We start from the raw sequence: 20,190 nt of genomic DNA, 5'->3' as shown, positions 1-20,190 counted from the left end.
CAGCCTCATCCTCTGAACTCCCTCCCAGCCTCATTCTCTGAGCTTCCCTCCCAGCCTCATCCCCTGAGCTTCCCTCAGCCTCATCCCCTGAGCTCCCTCCCAGCCTCATCCCCTGAGCTTCCCTCCCAGCCTCATCCCCTGAGCTCCCTCCAAGCCTCATCCCCTGAGCTTCCCTCCCAGCCTCATCCTCTGAGCTCCCTCCCAGCCTCATCCCCTGAGCTTCCCTCAGCCTCATCCTCTGAGCTCCCTCCCAGCCTCATCCCCTGAGCTCCCTCCCAGCCTCATCCCCTGAGCTTCCCTCCCAGCCTCATCCTCTGAGCTCCCTCCCAGCCTCATCCCCTGAGCTTCCCTCAGCCTCATCCTCTGAGCTCCCTCCCAGCCTCATCCCCTGAGCTTCCCTCCCAGCCTCATCCTCTGAGCTCCCTCCCAGCCTCATCCCCTGAGCTTCCCTCAGCCTCATCCTCTGAGCTCCCTCCCAGCCTCATCTCCTGAGCTCCCTCCCAGCCTCATCCCCTGAGCTCCCTCCCAGCCTCTCCTCTCACTGTTTCTCCTCCTCCCTCTCTCCCTTTCCCTCTCCCCCTCCCCCCCAGCCCAGGTCACTCTTTGTGCTGTGTTGAGATCTCTTTTATTGCTCCCTGGACACTTAGCTCCCAGCGCTGGAGGCCACCAGCAGCAGAGGGCAGCAAAGGCTCTTCCCCGGGAGAGGGGAAGGGAAGGGAAGGGTGGAGGAAGGGGCAGGGGGAGGTGACAGCAGCCAGCCCCAGGGGAGGTGACAGCAGCCAGCCCCAGGGGAGGTGACAGCAGCCAGCCCTAGGGGAGGTGACAGCAGCCAGCCCCAGGGGGAGGTGACAGCAGCCAGCCCCAAGGGGAGGTGACAGCAGCCACCCCCAGGGGAGGTGACAGCAGCCAGCCCCAGGGGAGGTGACAGCAGCCAGCCCCAGGGGGAGGTGACAGCAGCCAGCCCCTAGGGGAGGTGACAGCAGCCAGCCCCTAGGGAGGTGACAGCAGCCAGCCCCAGGGGAGGTGACAGCAGCCAGCCCCTAGGGGAGGTGACAGCAGCCAGCCCCAGGGGAGGTGACAGCAGCCAGCCCTAGTGGGAGGTGACAGCAGCCAGCCCCAGGGGAGGTGACAGCAGCCAGCCCCAGGGGAGGTGACAGCAGCCAGCCCTAGTGGGAGGTGACAGCAGCCAGCCCCAAGGGAGGTGACAGCAGCCAGCCCCAGGGGAGGTGACAGCAGCCAGCCCCAGGGGGAGGTGACAGCAGCCAGCCCCTAGGGGAGGTGACAGCAGCCAGCCCCTAGGGAGGTGACAGCAGCCAGCCCCAGGGGAGGTGACAGCAGCCAGCCCCTAGGGGAGGTGACAGCAGCCAGCCCCAGGGGAGGTGACAGCAGCCAGCCCTAGTGGGAGGTGACAGCAGCCAGCCCCAGGGGGAGGTGACAGCAGCCAGCCCCTAGGGGAGGTGACAGCAGCCAGCCCCTAGGGAGGTGACAGCAGCCAGCCCCAGGGGAGGTGACAGCAGCCAGCCCCTAGGGGAGGTGACAGCAGCCAGCCCCAAGGGAGGTGACAGCAGCCAGCCCCTAGGGAGGTGACAGCAGCCAGCCCCAGGGGGAGGTGACAGCAGCCAGCCCCAGGGGGAGGTGACAGCAGCCAGCCCTAGGGGGAGGTGACAGCAGCCAGCCCTAGGGGAGGTGACAGCAGCCAGCCCCAGGGGGAGGTGACAGCAGCCAGCCCCAGGGGGAGGTGACAGCAGCCAGCCCTAGGGGGAGGTGACAGCAGCCAGCCCCTAGGGAGGTGACAGCAGCCAGCCCCAGGGGGAGGTGACAGCAGCCAGCCCCAGGGGAGGTGACAGCAGCCAGCCCCAGGGGAGGTGACAGCAGCCAGCCCCAGGGGGAGGTGACAGCAGCCAGCCCCAAGGGAGGTGACAGCAGCCAGCCCCTAGGGAGGTGACAGCAGCCAGCCCCAGGGGGAGGTGACAGCAGCCAGCCCCAGGGGAGGTGACAGCAGCCAGCCCCAGGGGAGGTGACAGCAGCCAGCCCCAGGGGGAGGTGACAGCAGCCAGCCCCAGGGGGAGGTGAGAGCAGCCAGCCCCAAGGGAGGTGACAGCAGCCAGCCCCTAGGGGAGGTGACAGCAGCCAGCCCCTAGGGGAGGTGACAGCAGCCAGCCCCAAGGGAGGTGACAGCAGCCAGCCCCAGGGGGAGGTGACAGCAGCCAGCCCCAAGGGAGGTGACAGCAGCCAGCCCCAGGGGGAGGTGACAGCAGCCAGCCCCTAGGGGAGGTGACAGCAGCCAGCCCCAGGGGAGGTGACAGCAGCCAGCCCTAGGGGGAGGTGACAGCAGCCAGCCCCAGGGGGAGGTGACAGCAGCCAGCCCCATGGGAGGTGACAGCAGCCAGCCCCAGGGGGAGGTGACAGCAGCCAGCCCCAGGGGAGGTGACAGCAGCCACCCTCTAGGATAGGTGGCAGCAGCTCTGAGACCTCCCCAGCTGTGCTGCAGGACCTCTGAGAGCCAATTTCCTCCCTGCTCTGCCTCCCTCCTGCTGCTCCTGCTCCGACCCTTCCCCTGCCTCAGCGCCCAGCTGGAGGGGGTGGTGGGTTCTGGGGTGCCAGGCAAGGTGCCCCCCGCGGTGCTGGAGGCACGGGTGCCCACCCCGGGGCAGAGGCCAGCCTGGGGGTGGCTGTGGCATGGTGCCCCTCGGGGCTGGGCCGGGCAGCAGTGCCCTGGTGCAGCGCTGCAGTGCAGGCAGGGGATGCCAGCTGCCCCCTGGCAGCCTGGGTCCCCAGGCCTGGCTGCAGGATGGGCACCCCTGGCGCCTGCTGGCAGCGTGGCCGTGCCCTGGGTGGTCCCCTGAGCCTCTGCCCAGGCTGCTCAGGGCTTGCTGTGGATGCCCACCCTGCCTGCCCCCCGCTGCTGCTCAGGGGGCAGCTCCTCCTGGTCCCAGGGGCAGACCTCAGCTGTGGGCTCAGCCCCAGCCCCGGCTCTGCCCTGCTGGCATCCTTGGGGGGGGTCCAGGCTCTCCACCTCCCACGGGCACACCTCAGAGGCTCTGCTGGCGCCGGGGCTGCCGTCCCCAGCTGCTGGGGGAGCCTCTTCTGCCTCCCAGGGACAAACCCTGCCCGGGCTGGAGCCTGGCCCGGGGCCCAAGCTGGCTCCCCCAGGCCTTGGGGCTGCCCTGGCCCCCCGTGGGTGCTGGCTGCCCCCCGAGAGGCGGCAGAGGGGCTTGTGCTCAGCCTCCCTGCTGGGCCTGCCCCCGGAGCTCCTCGGCAGGGCTGCTGCAGAGCTGGAGCTGCCTCCTGCCGGCAGCGCTGACTCTGCCTTCCCCACAGGAGATGCTCTGCCAGCTGCTGCTGGGTGCGAGCTCTGCTGCTCCAAGCTGCTGAGCTCTGCAGCCTCCCAGGGGCAGATCTCTGCTTTCCCTCCAGCCCCTGCAGCCTCCCAGGGGCAGATCTCTGCTTTCCCTCCAGCTCCAGCCCCTGCAGCCTCCCAGGGGCAGACCTCTGCTTTCCCTCCAGCCCCTGCAGCCTCCCAGGGGTAGATCTCTGCTTTCCCTCCAGCTCCAGCCCCTGCAGCCTCCCAGGGGCAGACCTCTGCTTTCCCTCCAGCTCCAGCCCCTGCAGCCTCCCAGGGGCAGATCTCTGCTTTCCCTCCAGCTCCAGCCCCTGCAGCCTCCCAGGGGCAGACCTCTGCTTTCCCTCCAGCTCCAGCCCCTGCAGCCTCCCAGGGGCAGATCTCTGCTTTCTGAGTGGGTTCCACCTCTGGAGCTTCCCAGGGACAGACCTCAGCCTTGAGGCTGTCTCCGCTCTGGGACCTCTTGGAAGGAGCTTTGGGCAGCACTGGGCTCCTGGGCTGGGGTTTCTCTGGTGGCTGCTCCCTGTCTGTGCTCTCCCAAGGGCAGACCTCAGCCTTGAGGCTCTCCCTGGAAGGAGCTTTGGGCAGTGTTGGGCTCCTGGCAGCAGGCTGCTGTGGGAGCTGCTCCCTGTCTGTGCTCTCCCAGGGACAGACCTCAGCCTTGAGGCTCTCTCTGCTCTGGGACTTCTTGGAAGGAGCTTTGGGCAGTGTTGGGCTCCTGGGCTGGGGTTTCTCTGGTGGCTGCTGCCTGTCTGTGCTCTCCCAGGGACAGATCTCTGCTTTCTGAGTGGGTTCCACCTCTGGAGCTTCCCAGGGGCAGATCTCAGCCTTGAGGCTGTCTCCACTCTGGGACTTCTTGGAAGGAGCTTTGGGCAGCACTGGGCTCCTGGGCTGGGGTTTCTCTGGGGGCTGCTTCACATCTGTGCTCTCCCAGGGACAGATCTCAGCCTTGAGGCTCTCCCTGCTCTGGGACTTCTTGCCAGGAGCTTTGGGAAGTGTTGGGCTCCTGGGTTGGGGTTTCTCTGGTGGCTGCTGCCTGTCTGTGCTCTCCCAGGGACAGATCTCTGCTTTCTGAGTGGATTCCACCTCTGGAGCTTCCCAGGGACAGACTTCAGCCTTGAGGCTCTCCCTGGAAGGAGCTTTGGGCAGTGTTGGGCTCCTGGCAGGAGGTTGTGGTGGGAGCTGCTCCCTGTCTGTGCTCTCCCAGGGACAGATCTCAGCCTTGAGGCTCTCTCTGCTCTGGGACTTCTTGGAAGGAGCTTTGGGCAGTGTTGGGCTCCTGGGCTGGGGTTTCTCTGGGGGCTGCTCCCTGTCTGTGCTCTCCCAGGGGCAGATCTCTGCTTTCTGAGTGGGTTTCACCTCTGGAGCTTCCCAGGGGCAGACCTCAGCCTTGAGGCTGTCTCCACTCTGGGACTCCTTGGAAGGAGCTTTGGGCAGTGTTGGGCTCCTGGGTTGGGGTTTCTCTGGTGGCTGCTCCCTGTCTGTGCTCTCCCAGGGGCAGATCTCTGCTTTCCCTCCAGCCCCTGCAGCCTCCCAGGGGCAGATCTCAGCCTTGAGGCTGTCTCCACTCTGGGACTTCTTGGAAGGAGCTTTGGGTAGTGTTGGGCTCCTGGGTTGGGGTCTCTCCGGTGGCTGCTCCCTGTCTGTGCTCTCCCAGGGACAGATCTCTGCTTTCTGAGTGGGTTCCACCTCTGCAGCCTCCCAGGGGCAGATCTCAGCCTTGAGGCTGTCTCCACTCTGGGACTTCTTGGAAGGAGCTTTGGGCAGTGTTGGGCTCTTGGCAGGAGGCTGTGGTGGGAGCTGCTCCCTGTCTGTGCTCTCCCAGGGGCAGATCTCAGCCTTGAGGCTCTCCCTGGAAGGAGCTTTGGGCAGCACTGGGCTCCTGGGTTGGGGTTTCTCTGGGGGCTGCTCCCTGTCTGTTTCCCAGGGGCAGATCTCTGCTTTCTGAGTGGATTCCACCTCTGCAGCCTCCCAGGGGCAGACCTCAGCCTTGAGGCTCTCCCTGCTCTCTGCTTTCCTGCTGGAGGCTCCCAGCAGCTCTGTGCTCCTCCTTCCATGCCCTGGGGAGGAGCTCTCTGTGTCTGTGCTCTCCCAGGGGCAGATGGACTCAGGGCCACTGCTTGCTGCCTCCTTCCTCCCAGCCGTGCTGCCTCCAGTCTCTCCCTGGACACCTTTGCCTCTCCAGGAGCTTCTGCTCACCATGGACAGAGCAGCCTGGGGCTGCCTTGGTTTCTCGTTAGCTGGTGCTGGAGCAGCCACCTCCCAGGGGCAGACCTCTGCTTTCCCTCCAGCTCCAGCCCCTGCAGCCTCCCAGGGACAGACCTCTGCTTTCCCTCCAGCCCCTGGAGCCTCCCAGGGACAGACCTCAGCCTTGAGGCTGTCTCCACTCTGGGACTTCTTGGAAGGAGCTTTGGGCAGTGTTGGGCTCCTGGCAGGAGGTTGTGGTGGGAGCTGCTCTCTGTCTGTGCTCTCCCAGGGGCAGATCTCAGCCTTGAGGCTCTCCCTGCTCTGGGACTTCTTGCCAGGAGCTTTGGGTAGTGTTGGGCTCCTGGGTTGGGGTCTCTCTGGTGGCTGCTTCACATCTGTGCTCTCCCAGGGGCAGATCTCTGCTTTCTGAGTGGGTTCCACCTCTGGAGCTTCCCAGGGGCAGACCTCAGCCTTGAGGCTGTCTCCACTCTGGGACTTCTTGGAAGGAGCTTTGGGCAGTGTTGGGCTCCTGGGTTGGGGTTTCTCTGGGGGCTGCTCCCTGTCTGTGCTCTCCCAGGGGCAGATCTCTGCTTTCTGAGTGGGTTCCACCTCTGGAGCTTCCCAGGGGCAGACCTCAGCCTTCAGGCTCTCCCTGCTCTGGGACTCCTTGGAAGGAGCTTTGGGCAGTGTTGGGCTCCTGGGCTGGGGTTTCTCTGGGGGCTGCTCCCTGTCTGTGCTCTCCCAGGGACAGATCTCAGCCTTGAGGCTCTCCCTGGAAGGAGCTTTGGGCAGTGCTGGGCTCCTGGCAGGAGGTTGTGGTGAGAGCTGCTCCCTGTCTGTGCCCTCCCAAGGGCAGATCTCAGCCTTGAGGCTCTCCCTACTCTGGGACTTTTTGGCAGGAGCTTTGGGCAGCACTGGGCTCCTGGGAAGTCTTTCTGGTGGCTGCTGCCTGTCTGTGCTCTCCCAGGGGCAGATCTCTGCTTTCTGAGTGGGTTCCACCTCTGCAGCCTCCCAGGGGCAGACCTCAGCCTTGAGGCTGTCTCCACTCTGGGACTCCTTGGCAGGAGCTTTGGGCAGTGCTGGGCTCCTGGGAAGTCTTTCTGGGGGCTGCTCCATGCCCAGGCTCTCCCAGGGGCAAACAGAGGCCAGGGTGCTCAGCAGGCTCCGGGAGCTCACTCCTGGCAGCTCAGAGCTTTGGGGGGCAGGTCCCAGGGGGGGTTCAGAGCTTTTGGGGGCAGCTTTTGGGGGTGTCTCAGCGCTCCCCCTGCTCCCCCTCTCCTGTGCTCTCAGCAGCCCCCCAGAGGTAGCTCTGCTGCTCCTGAGCTGCTGCCTCCTCTCTCCTCCCAGCCTCTCCTGCTCCACCTGAGCCTCCTCCGTGTCCCAGGGGCAGATTTCTGCTCTGCTGCTCCTTGCCCCTTCCCCAGCCTCCCACGGGCAGCCCTCAGCCCTGCTGCCCTCCACACTCTCTGCTTGCCCTGAAGCAGCTTTCAGCAGCCTTGGCCTTTCTGCTGGGGGTTTCTCTACTCCCAGCTCTTCCCCGGGGCCACGGGGGACCCCCTCCGTGCCCCCCTGCCCTGGAGCTCTGCCTGCCCCCCGTCTCTCATCCCTGCTCTCCTCCCAGGGGCAGCTTTCCACTCTCACCCTGGCATCAGCCTGGGCTTCCCCAGCACCTCCCTCTGCCTCCCTGCTGCCTCTCCCCGCGGGGCCTGGGGCCACGGCCAGGCTCTGGCTCCTCGGTGGGACCCTCCTGGGACCAAGGAGCTGGGGTGGGCTTCCCCCCTGCTCCAGCGCCCGGGCTGGGCTCTCCCTGCCCGCTGGGGGCTCAGCATCCTCCCGGGAGGCCATGGCCTGCTGGCGCAGCAGAGCTCCCCTGCCAGCCGGGCCGCCTGGGGCTCCCTGGGCACAGAGCTCAGCCCCCGGCTCCCCGGCAGCCCCCCAGGATGGGCACAGGCTGCCTGCAGGAGGCTGCTCCGCCCCTGCCTGCCCCCGGGCGGGGAGGGACCCAGTGCTGACCCTGAGCCCTTCTCCCAGCCCTGCCACCACTTCCTTCGGTGCCCCCAGCCCCGGGGGGGCTGCAGGAGCCTCCTGCCCTGGCTCTGCCGCGGGAGCCTCAGCACCTTCCTGGCACTGTGCCTGTGCCTGCCCGCTGCTGGCCCTCTCCAGGGCTTCGTGAGGACCTTCAGCTCCTTCTCGGTGGCCGGCACTGGGGGGGGCAAGGTGCAGCCCCGAGGGTGGCTCCAGGGCCCCCCCAGCATCTGCAGCCCCCCGGGGGGCGCTGGGCTCCTCTGCCAGTCCCTCCTCGTGCCCTGTCCCCAGGGCTGGGCTGTCCCCGTGTCCCTCTGTCCCTCTGTCCCACCAGCCCTCAGCTCCCCAGCTGCTGGCAGCGTTGTTGTTGTGCTGGCAGAGGGCTGTGCCCCCCTGCCAGGGGTGGGCAGTGGGCTCACTGCTGGGCCTCTGCCTGCTCCACTCATGGCTGCTCCCCTCGGGGGCTGATGTCTCTGCCAGGCTGAGCCTCTCCCTCCTGCTGCCCCCCTCCTGCCCCCTCTTCCTGAGGCTCCCCTCGGCCTCCCCCTTCCCCCTCAGGATGCTTCTCCCCCTGGAGCGGTTGAAGGCTTTGATGGCAAGCCCCAGGCTCCTCAGGGAGGCCTTCTGGAAGGATGGGCTGGGGCTCGGGGTGGCCTCTGCGCCCCCAGGGGTCCCCAGCGCTGCTGCCTCGGCAGCTCTCTGCTTCTGGCTCAAGATCTCCTCCTGGAGCAGCTCCCAGGGGCAGACCTGCGCCGGGATGGATGCCGCCGGCAGCAGCCTGCCCTTCCCTGCCGGGGGGGCAGTGCCCCCCGCTTCTTCCTCCCCTGCTGCTCCCCGGGGCTCTGCTGCCCGTGCCAGGGGGGCCGGGGGGGGCTCTGCTGTCTCCAGGCTGCCGGTGGCCGCCGTGGGACGCTGCCCCAGGCTCTGGTAACGCACTGGGGGGGGCGGGGGGGTCCTCTTCACTGCCACCCTCACCCTGCCGGGGGGGTGGGAGCTGTCCACGCTGATGCTCTTGACGGGAGCGTAGGAGACTCTCTTCTGCACCTTGGCCTCGCCCGGGGGGGGCTCCTCCTGCCGGGGGCTCCTCCCGGCGGGGCTGGCGCCCCCAGCTGCCTTGGGGGGTCCGGGTGCCGGGGCCGGGTGCCGCCGGGGGTGCCAGGCGGTTCGGCTGGCGGCCAGCAGAGCCTCGTCCTGCGCCCCGGCGCTGAGCGACTTCTGCAGGGGGGCAGCGCGGGGCAGGGGGAGCTGCCCGGGTCCCGCCAGGTTGTGGGCGCTGGCTGACCTGCAGACGAGGGGGGCAGCATCCAGGGACTCGCTGTCAGAGGGCTCCGAGGCCGCCACCGCCACCGCCTTCCCCTCAAGGCCCCCCGGGCTGCTGGGCGACCCTGCGGGGGGCTCCCCCCTGGCCCCCTCGGCGCTGCGGGACTTGCGCAGGGCTGCGGCGCGGCGCCGGGAGCCTTCCTCCCTCATCCTCAGGCTGGCACCGCTGGCATCGGGGAGGCGTTTGGCTGAGGAGCTGCGGCGTGCCGGGGTGCCCAGCCGCTCCCCGGGGCCGGGGCCGGGGCCGGTGCTGCCCCGGCGCGGGAGGACTTCGGGCGGCTCAGCCCCGCGGCGGGCGAGGGAGCGGAGGAGGCTGCGCCGGGAGCTGCGCCTCTTGCCCAGGTGAGGGTTGTTGGTTGCCATCTTCCTGGCCTTGTGCACCTCCAGCTGCAGGTAAAGCTTCTTCAGCTCCTCCTGCGCGCCGGGGGAGACGGCGGAGAGAGGGGAGGGCAAGTCACGGAGGGGCTGCGGTCCGCGGCCGGCCCCGCGGCGCCCCTGCTCGGACCCTCGAAGCAAAGGGTCCCAGGGGGTCGGAGCCGGATGGTCCTTTCCGACCCGACCCATTCTACGGCCAGAGGTGTGGGGCAGCAGGAGCAGGGCAGGGCTTGTGCCCCCGGGCTGGGCACTGGGCAGGCTGCACCTTGAGTTTTGGGGTCGCTTTTGGACCTTGAAGGGCTGGAGCGGGGCCAGGGAAGGGCAACAAAGGTGGGGAAGGGTCTGGAGAAGAGGGCTGGGGAGGAGCAGCTGAGGGGGCTGGGGGGATTCAGCCTGGAGAAGAGGAGGCTGAGGGAGACCTCCTTGCTCCCTGGCAGGAGGTTGGGGTGAGGTGGGGGTTGGGCTCTGCTGCTGGGGAAGGATGAGAGGCAATTGGCCTGAACTTGAGCCAAGGGAGGGTTAGCTTGGAGAGGAGGAACAGCTTCTGTGCTGCAGGAGTGGTCAGGGCTCGGCACAGGCTGCCCGGGGCGGGTGATGGAGTCCCCAGCCCCGGAGGTGCTGCTGAACCCTGTGCCCATGGCACCTGGGGGCAGGGTTTGGTGCCAGGGTGGTGCTGGGCTGCCGCTGGACGGCCTCGGAAGGGCTTTTCCAACCCAGCCCTCTGCCTCTACACAACCAGGCTGCCCCCAGGCGCCCGCACTCACTGCCCACCCCCCTGCCCACCCCCCTGCAGCCCTCCCCGCTTCGCTCTCCTTCCACCCCGGGCTCCCCCCTCTTAGCTCCGCAGCAGAAGGACGGCAGAAGGCACTTCTTACTCTGCACAGCTAGCGTCAAAAGAAGGTCCTGAGTGTGCCACCCACCCGGATGTCATCGGGGTCGAGGCTGTGCTCGCTCCAGGCAGAGGCCACGCTGCTGGTCAGGCAGGAGCCCGAGCGCCCCACGTCCAGCTGGTCCTCGTACACCTCGGCCGCGATCTCCTCCCGCAGCGGCGAGCCGGCGTGCAGCAGCTGCCGCGGGCAGAGGGCGCCGCGCTCGGGGCTCTCGGGGACGGCAGGGAGCCCCTGCCCCCCAGGAGCCCCTGCCCCCCAGGGACCCCTGCCCCCCGGGGAGCCGTGCCCCCCAGGGAACCTCCAGCCCCCAGGGAACCTCCAGCCCCCATGGACCCCTGCCCCCCAAGCACCCCTGCCCCCCAGGGAGCCGTGCCCCCCATGGACCCCTGCCCCCCAGGGAAGCTCCAGCCCCCAGGGAACCTCCAGTCCCCAGGGAGCCGTGCCCCCCAGGGAGCCGTGCCCCCCAGGAACCCCTGCCCCCCAGGGAACCTCCAGCCCCCAGGGAGCCGTGCCCCCCAGGGAACCTGCAGCCCCCAGGGAGCCGTGCCCCCCAAGCACCCCTGCCCCCCAGGGAACCTGCAGCCCCCAGGGAGCCCTGCCCCCCAAGGACCCCTGCCCCCCAGGGACCTCTGTCCCCCAGGGAGCCGTGCCTCCCAGGGAACCTCCAGTCCCCAGGCTGCCCCTGCCCCCAGAGCCCAGCCCCCAGGCTGCCCCTGCCCCCCAGGGAGCCGGAGCCCCCAAGGAACCCCAGCCCCCAGGGAGCCCTAGCCCCATCTTCTCGAGGGCTCCCAGGAACACCAGGAGACCCCAGCCCCCAGGGGACCCCAGCCTCACCTCCCCAGGGGGTGCCAGAAGCACTCCTGAGCCCCAGCCTCACCTCCCCAGGGGGTGCCAGAAGCCCCCCTGGACCCCAGCCCCATCTCCCCAGGGCTCCCTGGGCCCAGCATTACCTTGGGGATGAAGAGCAGTGCCAGGGTCATGGTGATGGTGCCATGGGTGTGAGCGAAGAAGAGCAGCAGGGTCCAGTCGGGGTGCAGCGAGGGGACCATGATGAACCTGGAGGAGGGCAGCACCAGGTCCTGCTGGGACCCCCACAGCCCCTTCCCCACCTCCAGAGCCCCACAGCCTCCCCCCTGCCCGGGGGAGACCCTGGAGCCCGCTGGCTTTGGGGGTGGGCAGGGACTGGCATCTCGGTTCCCAGACCTTGGAATCCTGGATTGGTTTGGGTGGGAAGGGAGTTCCAGAGCCCACCCAGTCCAAGCTCTCTGCAGGGACATCCTCCACTGGATCAGGCTGCCCAGAGCCCTCTCCAGCCTCCCCTTGAGTATCTTCCCCCCCAATCCCCTCCCTGGGCAGCCTGCTGCAGTCTTCCAGCAGCCTCCTGGGGCAGAACTTCTTCCTCACATCCAACCTCAACCTGCTCTGCTCTCATCTCAAACCATTGCCCTTGGTGCTGGCCCTGCAGGCCTTTGGGGCCAGTCCCTCTGGAGCCTCCTTGTAGCCCCCTTCAGCTCCTGGCAGGCTGCTCTGAGGTCTGCCTGGGGCTGACCACCCCCAGCCTGCCCCCATGCTCCAGGATCATCAGGGCTATGTCCATGTGCTGGGGGCTGGCCACAGCAGTGCAGGTGGGGTCTGGGCAGGGGGCAGGGGGCAGGGGGCAGGGCAGCAGCTCCCTACCTGACCACGTGGAAGGTGGCAGAGACCAGGAGCTCGTTGTGCAGGGCGATGCCCAGGTAGCGAGGCTCGTGGAAGGCAGAGGGCACGGCACGGGTGGCATAGCAGAGGAAGCTGCCCCACAGCAGGAACAGCATCTCAGCTGCAGGAGAGAGCAGGGCAGCCCTTGCTGAGCACCCTCCCTGCTGCCCCCGGGGTCCTTCCCCCCGCTGGCACCGCTGGGTGCTGAGCCCCGGGGCTGGGTGCTGCTGCCAGCTGCAGCCTCGCTGCCAGGGGCTGGGGGGGGGAGCTGGGGCTGAGCAGCCTCCAGCACAGCCTGCACAAAGGCCACCAGGGTGCACCCCAGGGGGAGCCACAGCCCCCCAGGATGGGTTGGGATGGAAGGGACCTGAAAGGACATCCAGCTCCAAGCCCCTGCCAGGGGCAGGGACACCTCCCCCCCAGCCCAGCTTGCTCCAGCCTGGGCTGAACCACCTCCACTTCCCTGGGCAGCCTGTTCTAGAGTCTCACCACCCTCAGAGCAAAGAATGTCCTCCCAGTGTCCAGCCTCAAGCTGCCCTGCTCAGTTCCAATCCCTTCCCCCTGGCCCCATCAGCCCTCGCCCACAGTCCCTGCCCAGCCCTCCTGGAGCCCCCTCAGGCACTGGAGGGCTGCTCTAAGGTCTCCCTGCAGCCTTCTCTTCTCCAGGCTGACCAGCCCCAAGGTCCTGCAGCCCTCTCATCACCTTCATGGCCTTCCCTGGACCCTCTCCAACAGCTCCATCTCCTTGTGGGGGCTCCAGAGCTGGCTGCAGTGCTGCAGGTGAGGTCTCAGCAGGGCAGAATCCCCTCCCTGGACCTGCTGGCCACACTGCCTTGGGTGCAGCCCAGGGCACAGGTGGCTTTTTGGGCTGCCAGGGCATGTCTCTGGCTCCTGCCAAGCTCCTCATCCCCCAACCCCCCCAGGGTCCTTCCCTGCAGGGCTGCTGCTCCTCACCCCCTCCTCACCCGGCCTGGATGTGTGCCGGGGGTCGCCCGGGGCCAGCCCTGGAGACGCTCAGAGGAGGAGGGTGGGAGGCAGCTTGGGCAGCCCCAGCCCTGCTTCCAAGGCTCTGGGCAGGGTCAGTGGGCAAGGAAATGAAACCCCAGAGGCTGCCCTGCTGGGGGGCTGGGGGTGCCCGGCTGGGGCAGCCAGGAGCTGGGCTCACCGATCACCATCATGTAGTCCCAGTGGTCATGGCTGCAGATGTAGAAGTGGAGCCCCCGGCTGGTCTGGGCAAGGACCACCAGGGGGATGTTCTTGTCGATGTTCTCCAGCATCCCAATGGTCCAGGCCGCCAGGAACCACAGCACCAGCAGCAGGATCAGGCCCAGCATCTTCAGCACCCTCTCGCTGGAGGCGCAGGGCACCCGCGGGGCCGGGCGGGACAGGAACACCTTCAGCACCCTGCCGGGGGCGGAGGGGTGAGCCCCCAGCTGCTGCTGGCTGGTTGGGGGGAAGGGGGAGGGGTGTCCCAAGCGTCCAGCCCCCTGCCCAGCCCAGCCCAGCCCAGCCCTCCCCTCCCCCTGGCTACCTGTAGAGCTTGAGGGTGATGGTGCCGTAGACGATGGCGAAGCCCAAGAGCCGCACCCAGCGCAGCAGGATGCAGCGGAAGATGCTGGGCTTGAAGTAGAGGATGAAGACCTGGGGAGGGGGCACAGAGAGAGCAGAGGTGGCACAGAGAGAGCAGAGGTGGCAGGGGGCTGCATCCTGCTTTGCCCAAGGGGTTGGGAAGTGCTGGAGGCTCAGAAACACCTCCCCCCGACCCCACCACCAGCTGGAGCTTCCCAGCTGCAGAAGCTCCCCCACGGGGACAGGCTGAGAGGGTTGGAGCTGTTCAGCCTGGAGGAGAGAAGGCTGCAGGGAGAGCTCAGAGCAGCTTCCAGTGCCTGAAGGGGCTCCAGGAGAGCTGGGAAGGGGCTTGGGGCAAGGGCTGGGAGGGACAGCCTGAGGGACAATGGCTTTGAGCTGGGAGAGAGGAGACTGAGAGTGGAGAGGAGGAAGGAACTCCTGGCAGTGAGGCTGGGGAGAGCCTGGCACAGGCTGCCCAGGGGAGGCTGTGGCTGCCTCCTGCCTGGAGGTGTTCAGGACCAGGCTGGATGAGGCCCTGAGCAGGCTGGGCTGGTGGGAGGGGTCCCTGGGCATGGAAGGGGGTTGGAGCTGGCTGCTCCTGAAGCTCCCTTCCAGCCCCAAACCCCTTCTGTGGATTCATGAATCACAGGAGCAGGGCTGGGACTCAACGACCTTAGAGCTCCTCTTGTGAGACCCTTCCCCAGCTTCATTGCCCTTCCCTGGACCCCCTCCAGCCCCTCAGGGGAATCTCAGAGGAGTTTGGGCTGGAAAAGCCTTGCAAGGTGGAGTCCAACCCCACCCTGGCCACCAAACCACAGCCCCAGCTGCCATGGCCACAGGCTGCTTGGACACCTCCGGGGCTGGGGACTCCACCACCTCCCTGGCTGCCTCTTCTTGGGGTGAGGGTCTCAAAACCGAGGGTCCCAGCACTCGAGGGGGGCTCAGCAGCGCCCAGTACAGGGGCAACACCAGCCTAGGGCTGGGCCAGCCCCGGTGCTGCTCTTCCTGCCTTGGGTGCAGGGCTGCTGCAGCTCAGGAGGGAGCAGGGCTCCGGCAGGAGGGAACAGGAGGGAGCAGGGCTCCGGCTGGAGGGATCAGGAGGGAGCAGGAGGGAGCAGGAGGGAGCAGAAGGGAGCAGGAGGGAGCAGGAGGGAGCAGGAGGGAGCAGGGCTCCGGCAGGAGGGAGCAGGAAGGAGCAGCTCTCCGGCAGGGGATTCATCCCCGTGGCCAGCAGGAGAAGAGGGATTTGGGTCCCCGAGAAGGTTTCCTGCTGCGGACGCCAGGGGCTGCGCCTGCGAAATGAAGGAGGAGGCAGAGCCCTGCCCCTGCCCTGCTCGGGGCCAGCTCGATGCCAGGCTGCCGGCGCTCTCGAACCCCATCCCAAAGCTTTCCAGGCTGGGATGCTCACCGGGAAGTAGAGGAGGAGGGAGCCGAAGAGGATGGTCTCCAGCAGGACAACTCCCGACGTGCGGATCCTCTGCAGGGACAGAGGCGTGAGGCTGCAGCCGGGGGGCTTGGTCAGTGCCCAGAGGGGATGGAGCCAGGGCAGGGAGATGCCCCTGAGCGTGCCAGGCTGGGGCACCCTCCCGAGAGCCCCCCAGGACCGCTGGGGTTTGGGGGAGGGCAGCCGGGGGGAGGAGAGCCAGGGGGAGCCTTGCCTTGCTGCGGCGGTAGTGGTAGGAGACGAGCATGCTGAGGAACACGGCCAGCATGCAGCACGCCTGGCACGACAGCACCGCTGCCCGCAGCGCCCGGTCCTCCTGGATCAGGCAGGGGGCATCGTCCTCACAGGTGGCACATCCCTGGCGACAGGGCCGGCATGCCAGCCGGGACCCCCCGTCCGCCCCCGCTGCGCCTGGGGGCAGAGAGGCGGCCAAGTGAAAGGACAGCCCAGGCTCGGCGGCACCTTCCCCGCCCAGGGCACCGGCTGGAGCTGCCCCCAAACCCCTCCAGCCCGTGCCACTGGGTGAGATGGGGACCCCCCAAGGGGTGGGCACAGCACCCACCTGCCCTGGCACCGCTGGCCACTCCACCAGCCCTGTAGAAGCCTGGCTTGCAGCGGCACAGGTACCTCCCAAGCACAAATCCACGACCCTCCTGGGGGACACACTGAAGGGGACAAGCTGAGGCACCCAGCGGGGGACTCATCCTGCACCCCCACACCCTCCCCTCGAGCCCCACGGCCCTTCTCCTTTGCACCTGGGGGGGGGAGGAGAGCCTCCAGCATCCCTTGACCCCTCTCCAGCCTCCCCCTCCCCTTCCCCCCCCCCCCCCCCCCCGCAGCCAGCAATGGATAAATATTTAAGAGCTAAAAGCCAAAGCTTGGCCCCCCCCCCGGCTCCCCCCTCCCCAAATCCCTCCCTAAACCCTAAATGGAGACCTAATGCAGCCCAGGGCACTAATCCTGCCCTAATCCCCCCCGGGCTGCACCCTGCCGGGGGCTGGCAGCTTCTCTGCCTATTGTTGTTTGCTGGGGAGGTGCCCAGGGGCAGAGCCCAGCCCTGCCGAGGGCATCGCCCAGCCCTGCAGAGGGCATCGCCCAGCCCTGCCGAGGGCATCGCCCAGCCCTGCAGAGGGCATCGCCCAGCCCAGGGAAGAAAGAGAAGCCGCTGCTGCCTTCCCCCTCCCTCTGGCACAGCTTCTGGGGTGGCACCCCAGCTCGGAGTGGGGTGGAGGGAGGGCTGCCAGGGTCGTGCCAAGGGCAGCACACACGGGCATCACCCAGCTGGGCACGGAGAGAAGGGGTCTGGGGCACTGAGACGCACCCAGGTACCACCCAGCTGGGCACAACCAGAGGGGGGTGGTGCTGGTGTCACCCAGCTGGGCACAGGCAGAGGGGGTTGGTAGTGGTGCTGGTGTCACCCAGCTGGGCACAGGCAGAGGGGGTTGGTAGTGGTGCTGGTATCACCCAGCTGGGCACAGAGGGAGGTGAGGGTGCTGCTGGTTGTGCCACGCCCGGGCACCACCCACTTGGGCACCACCGAAGGGATTAGGGGGCTGCTGGTCAGGGTAGGTTGAGCCATAGGTTGGCAGCTCCCCTCGCCCCCTCCCCAAGCGCTGCTCGTCGCTGGGGTGCCCGGGCAGGGAGCTGCGGGGGTGCCCGGGCAGAGAGCCGCGGGGGTGCCTGGGCAGAGATTCGTTGGGGTGCCCGGGTAGAGAGCCGCTGGGGTGCCCGGGCAGGGATTCGCTGGGGTGCCCGGGCAGGCAGCCGCGGGGGTGCCAGGGCAGGGATTCGCTGGGGTGCCCGGGCAGGGAGCCGCGGGGGTGCCTGGGCAGGGATTCGCTGGGGTGCCCGGGCAGGGAGCTGCTGGGAGTGCCCGGGAAGGCAGCCGCGGGGGTGCCCGGGCAGGGAGCTGCGGGGGTGCCCGGGCAGGGAGCCTCTGGGGTGCCCGGGCAGGGAGCCTCTGGGGTGCCCGGGCAGGCAGCCGCGGGGGTGCCCGGGCAGGGAGCCTCTGGGGTGCCCGGGCAGGGAGCCTCTGGGGTGCCCGGGCAGGGAGCTGCGGGGGTGCCCGGGCAGGGAGCCTCTGGGGTGCCCGGGCAGGGAGCCTCTGGGGTGCCCGGGCAGGCAGCCGCGGGGGTGCCCGGGCAGGGAGCTGTGGGGTGCCCGGGCAGGGAGCTGCGGGGGTGCCCGGGCAGGGAGCTGTGGGGGTGCCCGGGCAGGCAGCCGCGGGGGTGCCCGGGCAGGGAGCTGTGGGGTGCCCGGGCAGGGAGCTGTGGGGGTGCCCGGGCAGGGAGCCGGGGGGATGCCCGGGCAGGGAGCCGGGGGGGTGCCCGGGCAGGGAGCTGCGGGGTGCCCGGGCAGGCAGATGCGGGGGTGCCCGGGCAGGCAGCCTCTGGGGTGCCCGGGCAGGGAGCTGCGGGGGTGCCCGGGCAGGCAGCCTCTGGGGTGCCCGGGCAGGGAGCTGCGGGGGTGCCCGGGCAGGGAGCTGCGGGGGTGCCCGGGCAGGCAGCCTCTGGGGTGCCCGGGCAGGGAGCTGTGGGGTGCCCGGGCAGGGAGCTGCGGGGGTGCCCGGGCAGGCAGCCTCTGGGGTGCCCGGGCAGGGAACTGCTGGGGTGCCCGGGCAGGCAGCCTCTGGGGTGCCCGGGCAGGCAGATGCGGGGGTGCCCGGGCAGGGAACTGCTGGGGTGCCCGGGCAGGGAGCTGCGGGGTGCCCGGGCAGGGAACTGCTGGGGTGCCCGGGCAGGCAGATGCGGGGGTGCCCGGGCAGGGAGCTGTGGGGGTGCCCGGGCAGGGAGCCGGGGGGATGCCCGGGCAGGCAGATGCGGGGGTGCCCGGGCAGGGAGCTGTGGGGTGCCCGGGCAGGGAGCCGGGGGGATGCCCGGGCAGGCAGATGCGGGGTGCCCGGGCAGGGAGCCGGGGGGGTGCCCGGGCAGGGAGCCGGGGGGATGCCCGGGCAGGCAGATGCGGGGTGCCCGGGCAGGGAGCCGGGGGGGTGCCCGGGCAGGCAGATGCGGGGTGCCCGGGCAGGGAGCCGGGGGGGTGCCCGGGCAGGCAGCCGCTGGGTCGCTGGCTGTGGGCAGAGGAAGATTTGCACAATAAACCCCCGGGCTGCGGCGGCCTGGAGCCGGCAGATGGAGCGAGCCGGAGGGGATAAAGCTCAGCCTGCAGGGAGGGACACAGCCGGGGACAGCCTGGCTGGGGAGGGGGCGGGGGGAGAAGGGACCCTTTGGAGTGGGGCTCCCCCAGCCCGGGGGTGCTGGTACCTGGGTGCTGTTGAGGTCACAGCGATGAGTGTCAGCAAACCAGCCTGGCCCGGGGCTGCACTGGTCGATGGCCACATCCCGCAGCTCGATGTCCACCCTCACGACGCCCCTGCGCGGAGGGACAGCCCCGGGGGGCTTCTCTGTGCCCACCCTGTGCCCCTCCTTCTGCCCCCCCCCCCGGCGTGTGGCAGTGCCCCACTGGGACTGGCTGCTCGTGGGGTGGCGATGTGAGAGGTCAGCAATGTCCCCCAGACCCCTCCGGTCGGGGGGGGGGTGTCCCCCCACTTTGAAACCGTGTCGGGGGGAGGCTGGAGGGGGAGCGGGGGGTGGTCGAGGGCAGGGGCAGCAGCTCCCCCCCGAGTTTTGCTGGGAGCTGCTGGGGTGGCTCCTGCGTGCTGCCCTTCGCCCCCTGGCACCGACCCTCTTCCCTGGGTGCTCCGAGGGGGGCGCAGGGCTTCCCCCTTGGCAATGGGACCACGTCCCCTCTCCAGCCCCAAACGCCGCTGCCCCCAGCGCCTCCCACCACGGCTCCTCACACGGGGGGGGCTGGGGTGCACCAGGAACCCACCAGCTCCCGAAGAGACCCCAGCCCTGCTCACCCCCCAGCCCAGCCCAGCTGTGGCAGGGGGGGCTCTGGGGGTGGGGGGCAGCCCAAGGTGGGCAGCACAGGGACAACCACGGGGGGCCAGGGCGCAGCTGGGTGCCTGTGGACGTGCAAACACCCACGAGCACGGGGAGGCGGGCAGGGTGCCAGGAGGGTGCCAGGAGGGCTGGCACACACCCTGCCCCGCGCTGCCCGCACCTTCACCACCACCCCACCCCCCTCAAATCCACACGGGGGCAGCCCCCAGCCCTCTCTTCCGCCCACCCCCGGGTGCCACTTACTTGAACTCGGGGCTGAGGTCCGGCTTGAGCCCGTAGAAGGCGGAGGAGAGGGTGACCATCCAGCTGGGCAGGAACTTGCCGTCCTGGCACTGGAGGAACGGCGGGGACCACCGCACGTGGCCCGGCTCCCCCACGTAGCTGTCCCCCCGCTGCCACTTCGGGGTGTCCATGCTGCTCAGGTCGTTGCTGAGCAGGCGCTTGCGGAGCGGGGGGGTCCGCTGCGACTTGAAGGAGTTGAACCATTCGTTGTCCCAGCTGAGGTTGCCCGAGCTGGGGGCGGCGGCAGAGACGTCCCGCAGCAGGATCTCCTCTCCCCCTTTGGTAGCCTGCAGCATCAAGCGGGGCTTGGCGGCCAGCGGGTGGGCGTCGAGGGCGAGCACCGCCCGGTGCACCCAGGGGTGCCCCTCCGCCAGGCTGCGGACCAGCGCCTGGTACCACTCCACGTCCTCGGCCACGCTGGCTTCGCGGATGTCGTTGGTCTGGAAGAGCATGTTGAGGAAGTTGGCAGCGTGTGCCAGCGCCTCGGGGGCGGCCCGCAGGGTGGCACGCAGCGCCGCGGGGGGACTGGCACCGGCTGCCCCCGCCACGACCCCCCGGCTGCAGTTGGCCCGGGCCAGCCGCTGCGCATCGCCCGTCTGCAGGAAAAGCATCGCCGCCGCCGAGCCCTCGGGGTCCCTCGGCGCTCCTGGCTCCGCTGTGGGCATCCAGGAGGAGGAGGAGGATGCTGAGGACCATCCTGCCGGCCGGGGGGGTCTCTCCTGTGGGCGCTGGCCCCCCACAAGGACGGTGCCACGGAGCAGCACCGCCTGCAAGCACCACAGCAACGGCCACCGCCGCGGCCCCATGGCTGGGGGCTCAACGGAGCCCCCCGGCCCCCTGCGGCCCCACCGGCCGGCCCGGGGGGGGCATGGTGGGCACGGTGCCCGAGCCGGCCGGGAGCCTGCTCAGCTCTGCAGGGCTGGACTCCGGCTCTGCTGCCTGCTTTCCTCCCCCAGCGATGCCGGAGCAGACGTCACCAGCTCCAAAACGTTCATCTGCCGGCGCTGCCCGCACGGAGCCCCCCCGCCTGCCTCCGCGCTCCCGCTCGGGCTAGCAGAGTGCCCCCCACACCGAGCCCCGTGGGGGGATCCCCACACCCTGACCCCCTCGGACTGGCATTGATGTAAGCGCATCCTGACGGGAAGCCATGGCAACGGG

The 20,190-nt window shown here is 69.2% G+C and overlaps 1 protein-coding gene across 6 annotated transcripts; it reads right to left on the bottom strand.

The window, feature by feature from the left end:
• Positions 1-2,223: 2,223 nt before the first annotated feature.
• On the bottom strand, positions 2,224-19,974 carry GPR179 (G protein-coupled receptor 179). Of its 6 annotated transcripts, none has more exons than XM_068171130.1 (12): positions 18,994-19,974; positions 18,109-18,217; positions 15,411-15,513; positions 15,063-15,259; positions 14,813-14,881; positions 13,367-13,476; positions 13,001-13,239; positions 11,818-11,956; positions 11,091-11,196; positions 10,171-10,317; positions 4,476-9,289; positions 2,224-4,322 (listed from the first exon to the last, which is right to left on the bottom strand). In XM_068171130.1, exons 1-12 carry the CDS (start codon positions 19,836-19,838, stop codon positions 2,864-2,866), a joined length of 8,337 nt encoding a protein of 2,778 aa, XP_068027231.1. In that variant the 5' UTR covers positions 19,839-19,974; the 3' UTR covers positions 2,224-2,863. The 6 variants fall into 6 exon arrangements, with proteins under 6 accessions (XP_068027231.1, XP_068027229.1, XP_068027232.1 ...); XM_068171128.1 differs by having other exon boundaries at positions 2,224-4,882; positions 5,003-9,289; XM_068171131.1 differs by having other exon boundaries at positions 2,224-5,326; positions 5,708-9,289.
• Positions 19,975-20,190: the final 216 nt, after the last annotated feature.

The sequence above is a fragment of the Melanerpes formicivorus genome, unplaced genomic scaffold (genome assembly GCF_026170545.1).
Source record: "Melanerpes formicivorus ecotype bairdi unplaced genomic scaffold, bMelFor1.0.p_v2 SCAF_1931, whole genome shotgun sequence".
In the NCBI taxonomy this organism is placed as follows: Eukaryota; Metazoa; Chordata; class Aves; order Piciformes; family Picidae; genus Melanerpes; species Melanerpes formicivorus.
This window is presented reverse-complemented; position numbering and strand designations above follow the sequence as displayed.

Bases quoted from the DNA above. Each gene is read 5' to 3' on its own strand.
- GPR179 (XM_068171125.1), bottom strand. From the start codon at position 19,838: ATGGGGCCGCGGCGGTGGCCGTTGCTGTGGTGCTTGCAGGCGGTGCTG. The intron at 13,240-13,366 runs GTAGCCAGGGGG...CGCCCCCGGCAG, and splicing joins ATCACCCTCAAGCTCTACAG to GGTGCTGAAGGTGTTCCTGT. The intron at 11,957-13,000 runs GTGAGCCCAGCT...TCTCTCCTGCAG, and splicing joins GGACTACATGATGGTGATCG to CTGAGATGCTGTTCCTGCTG.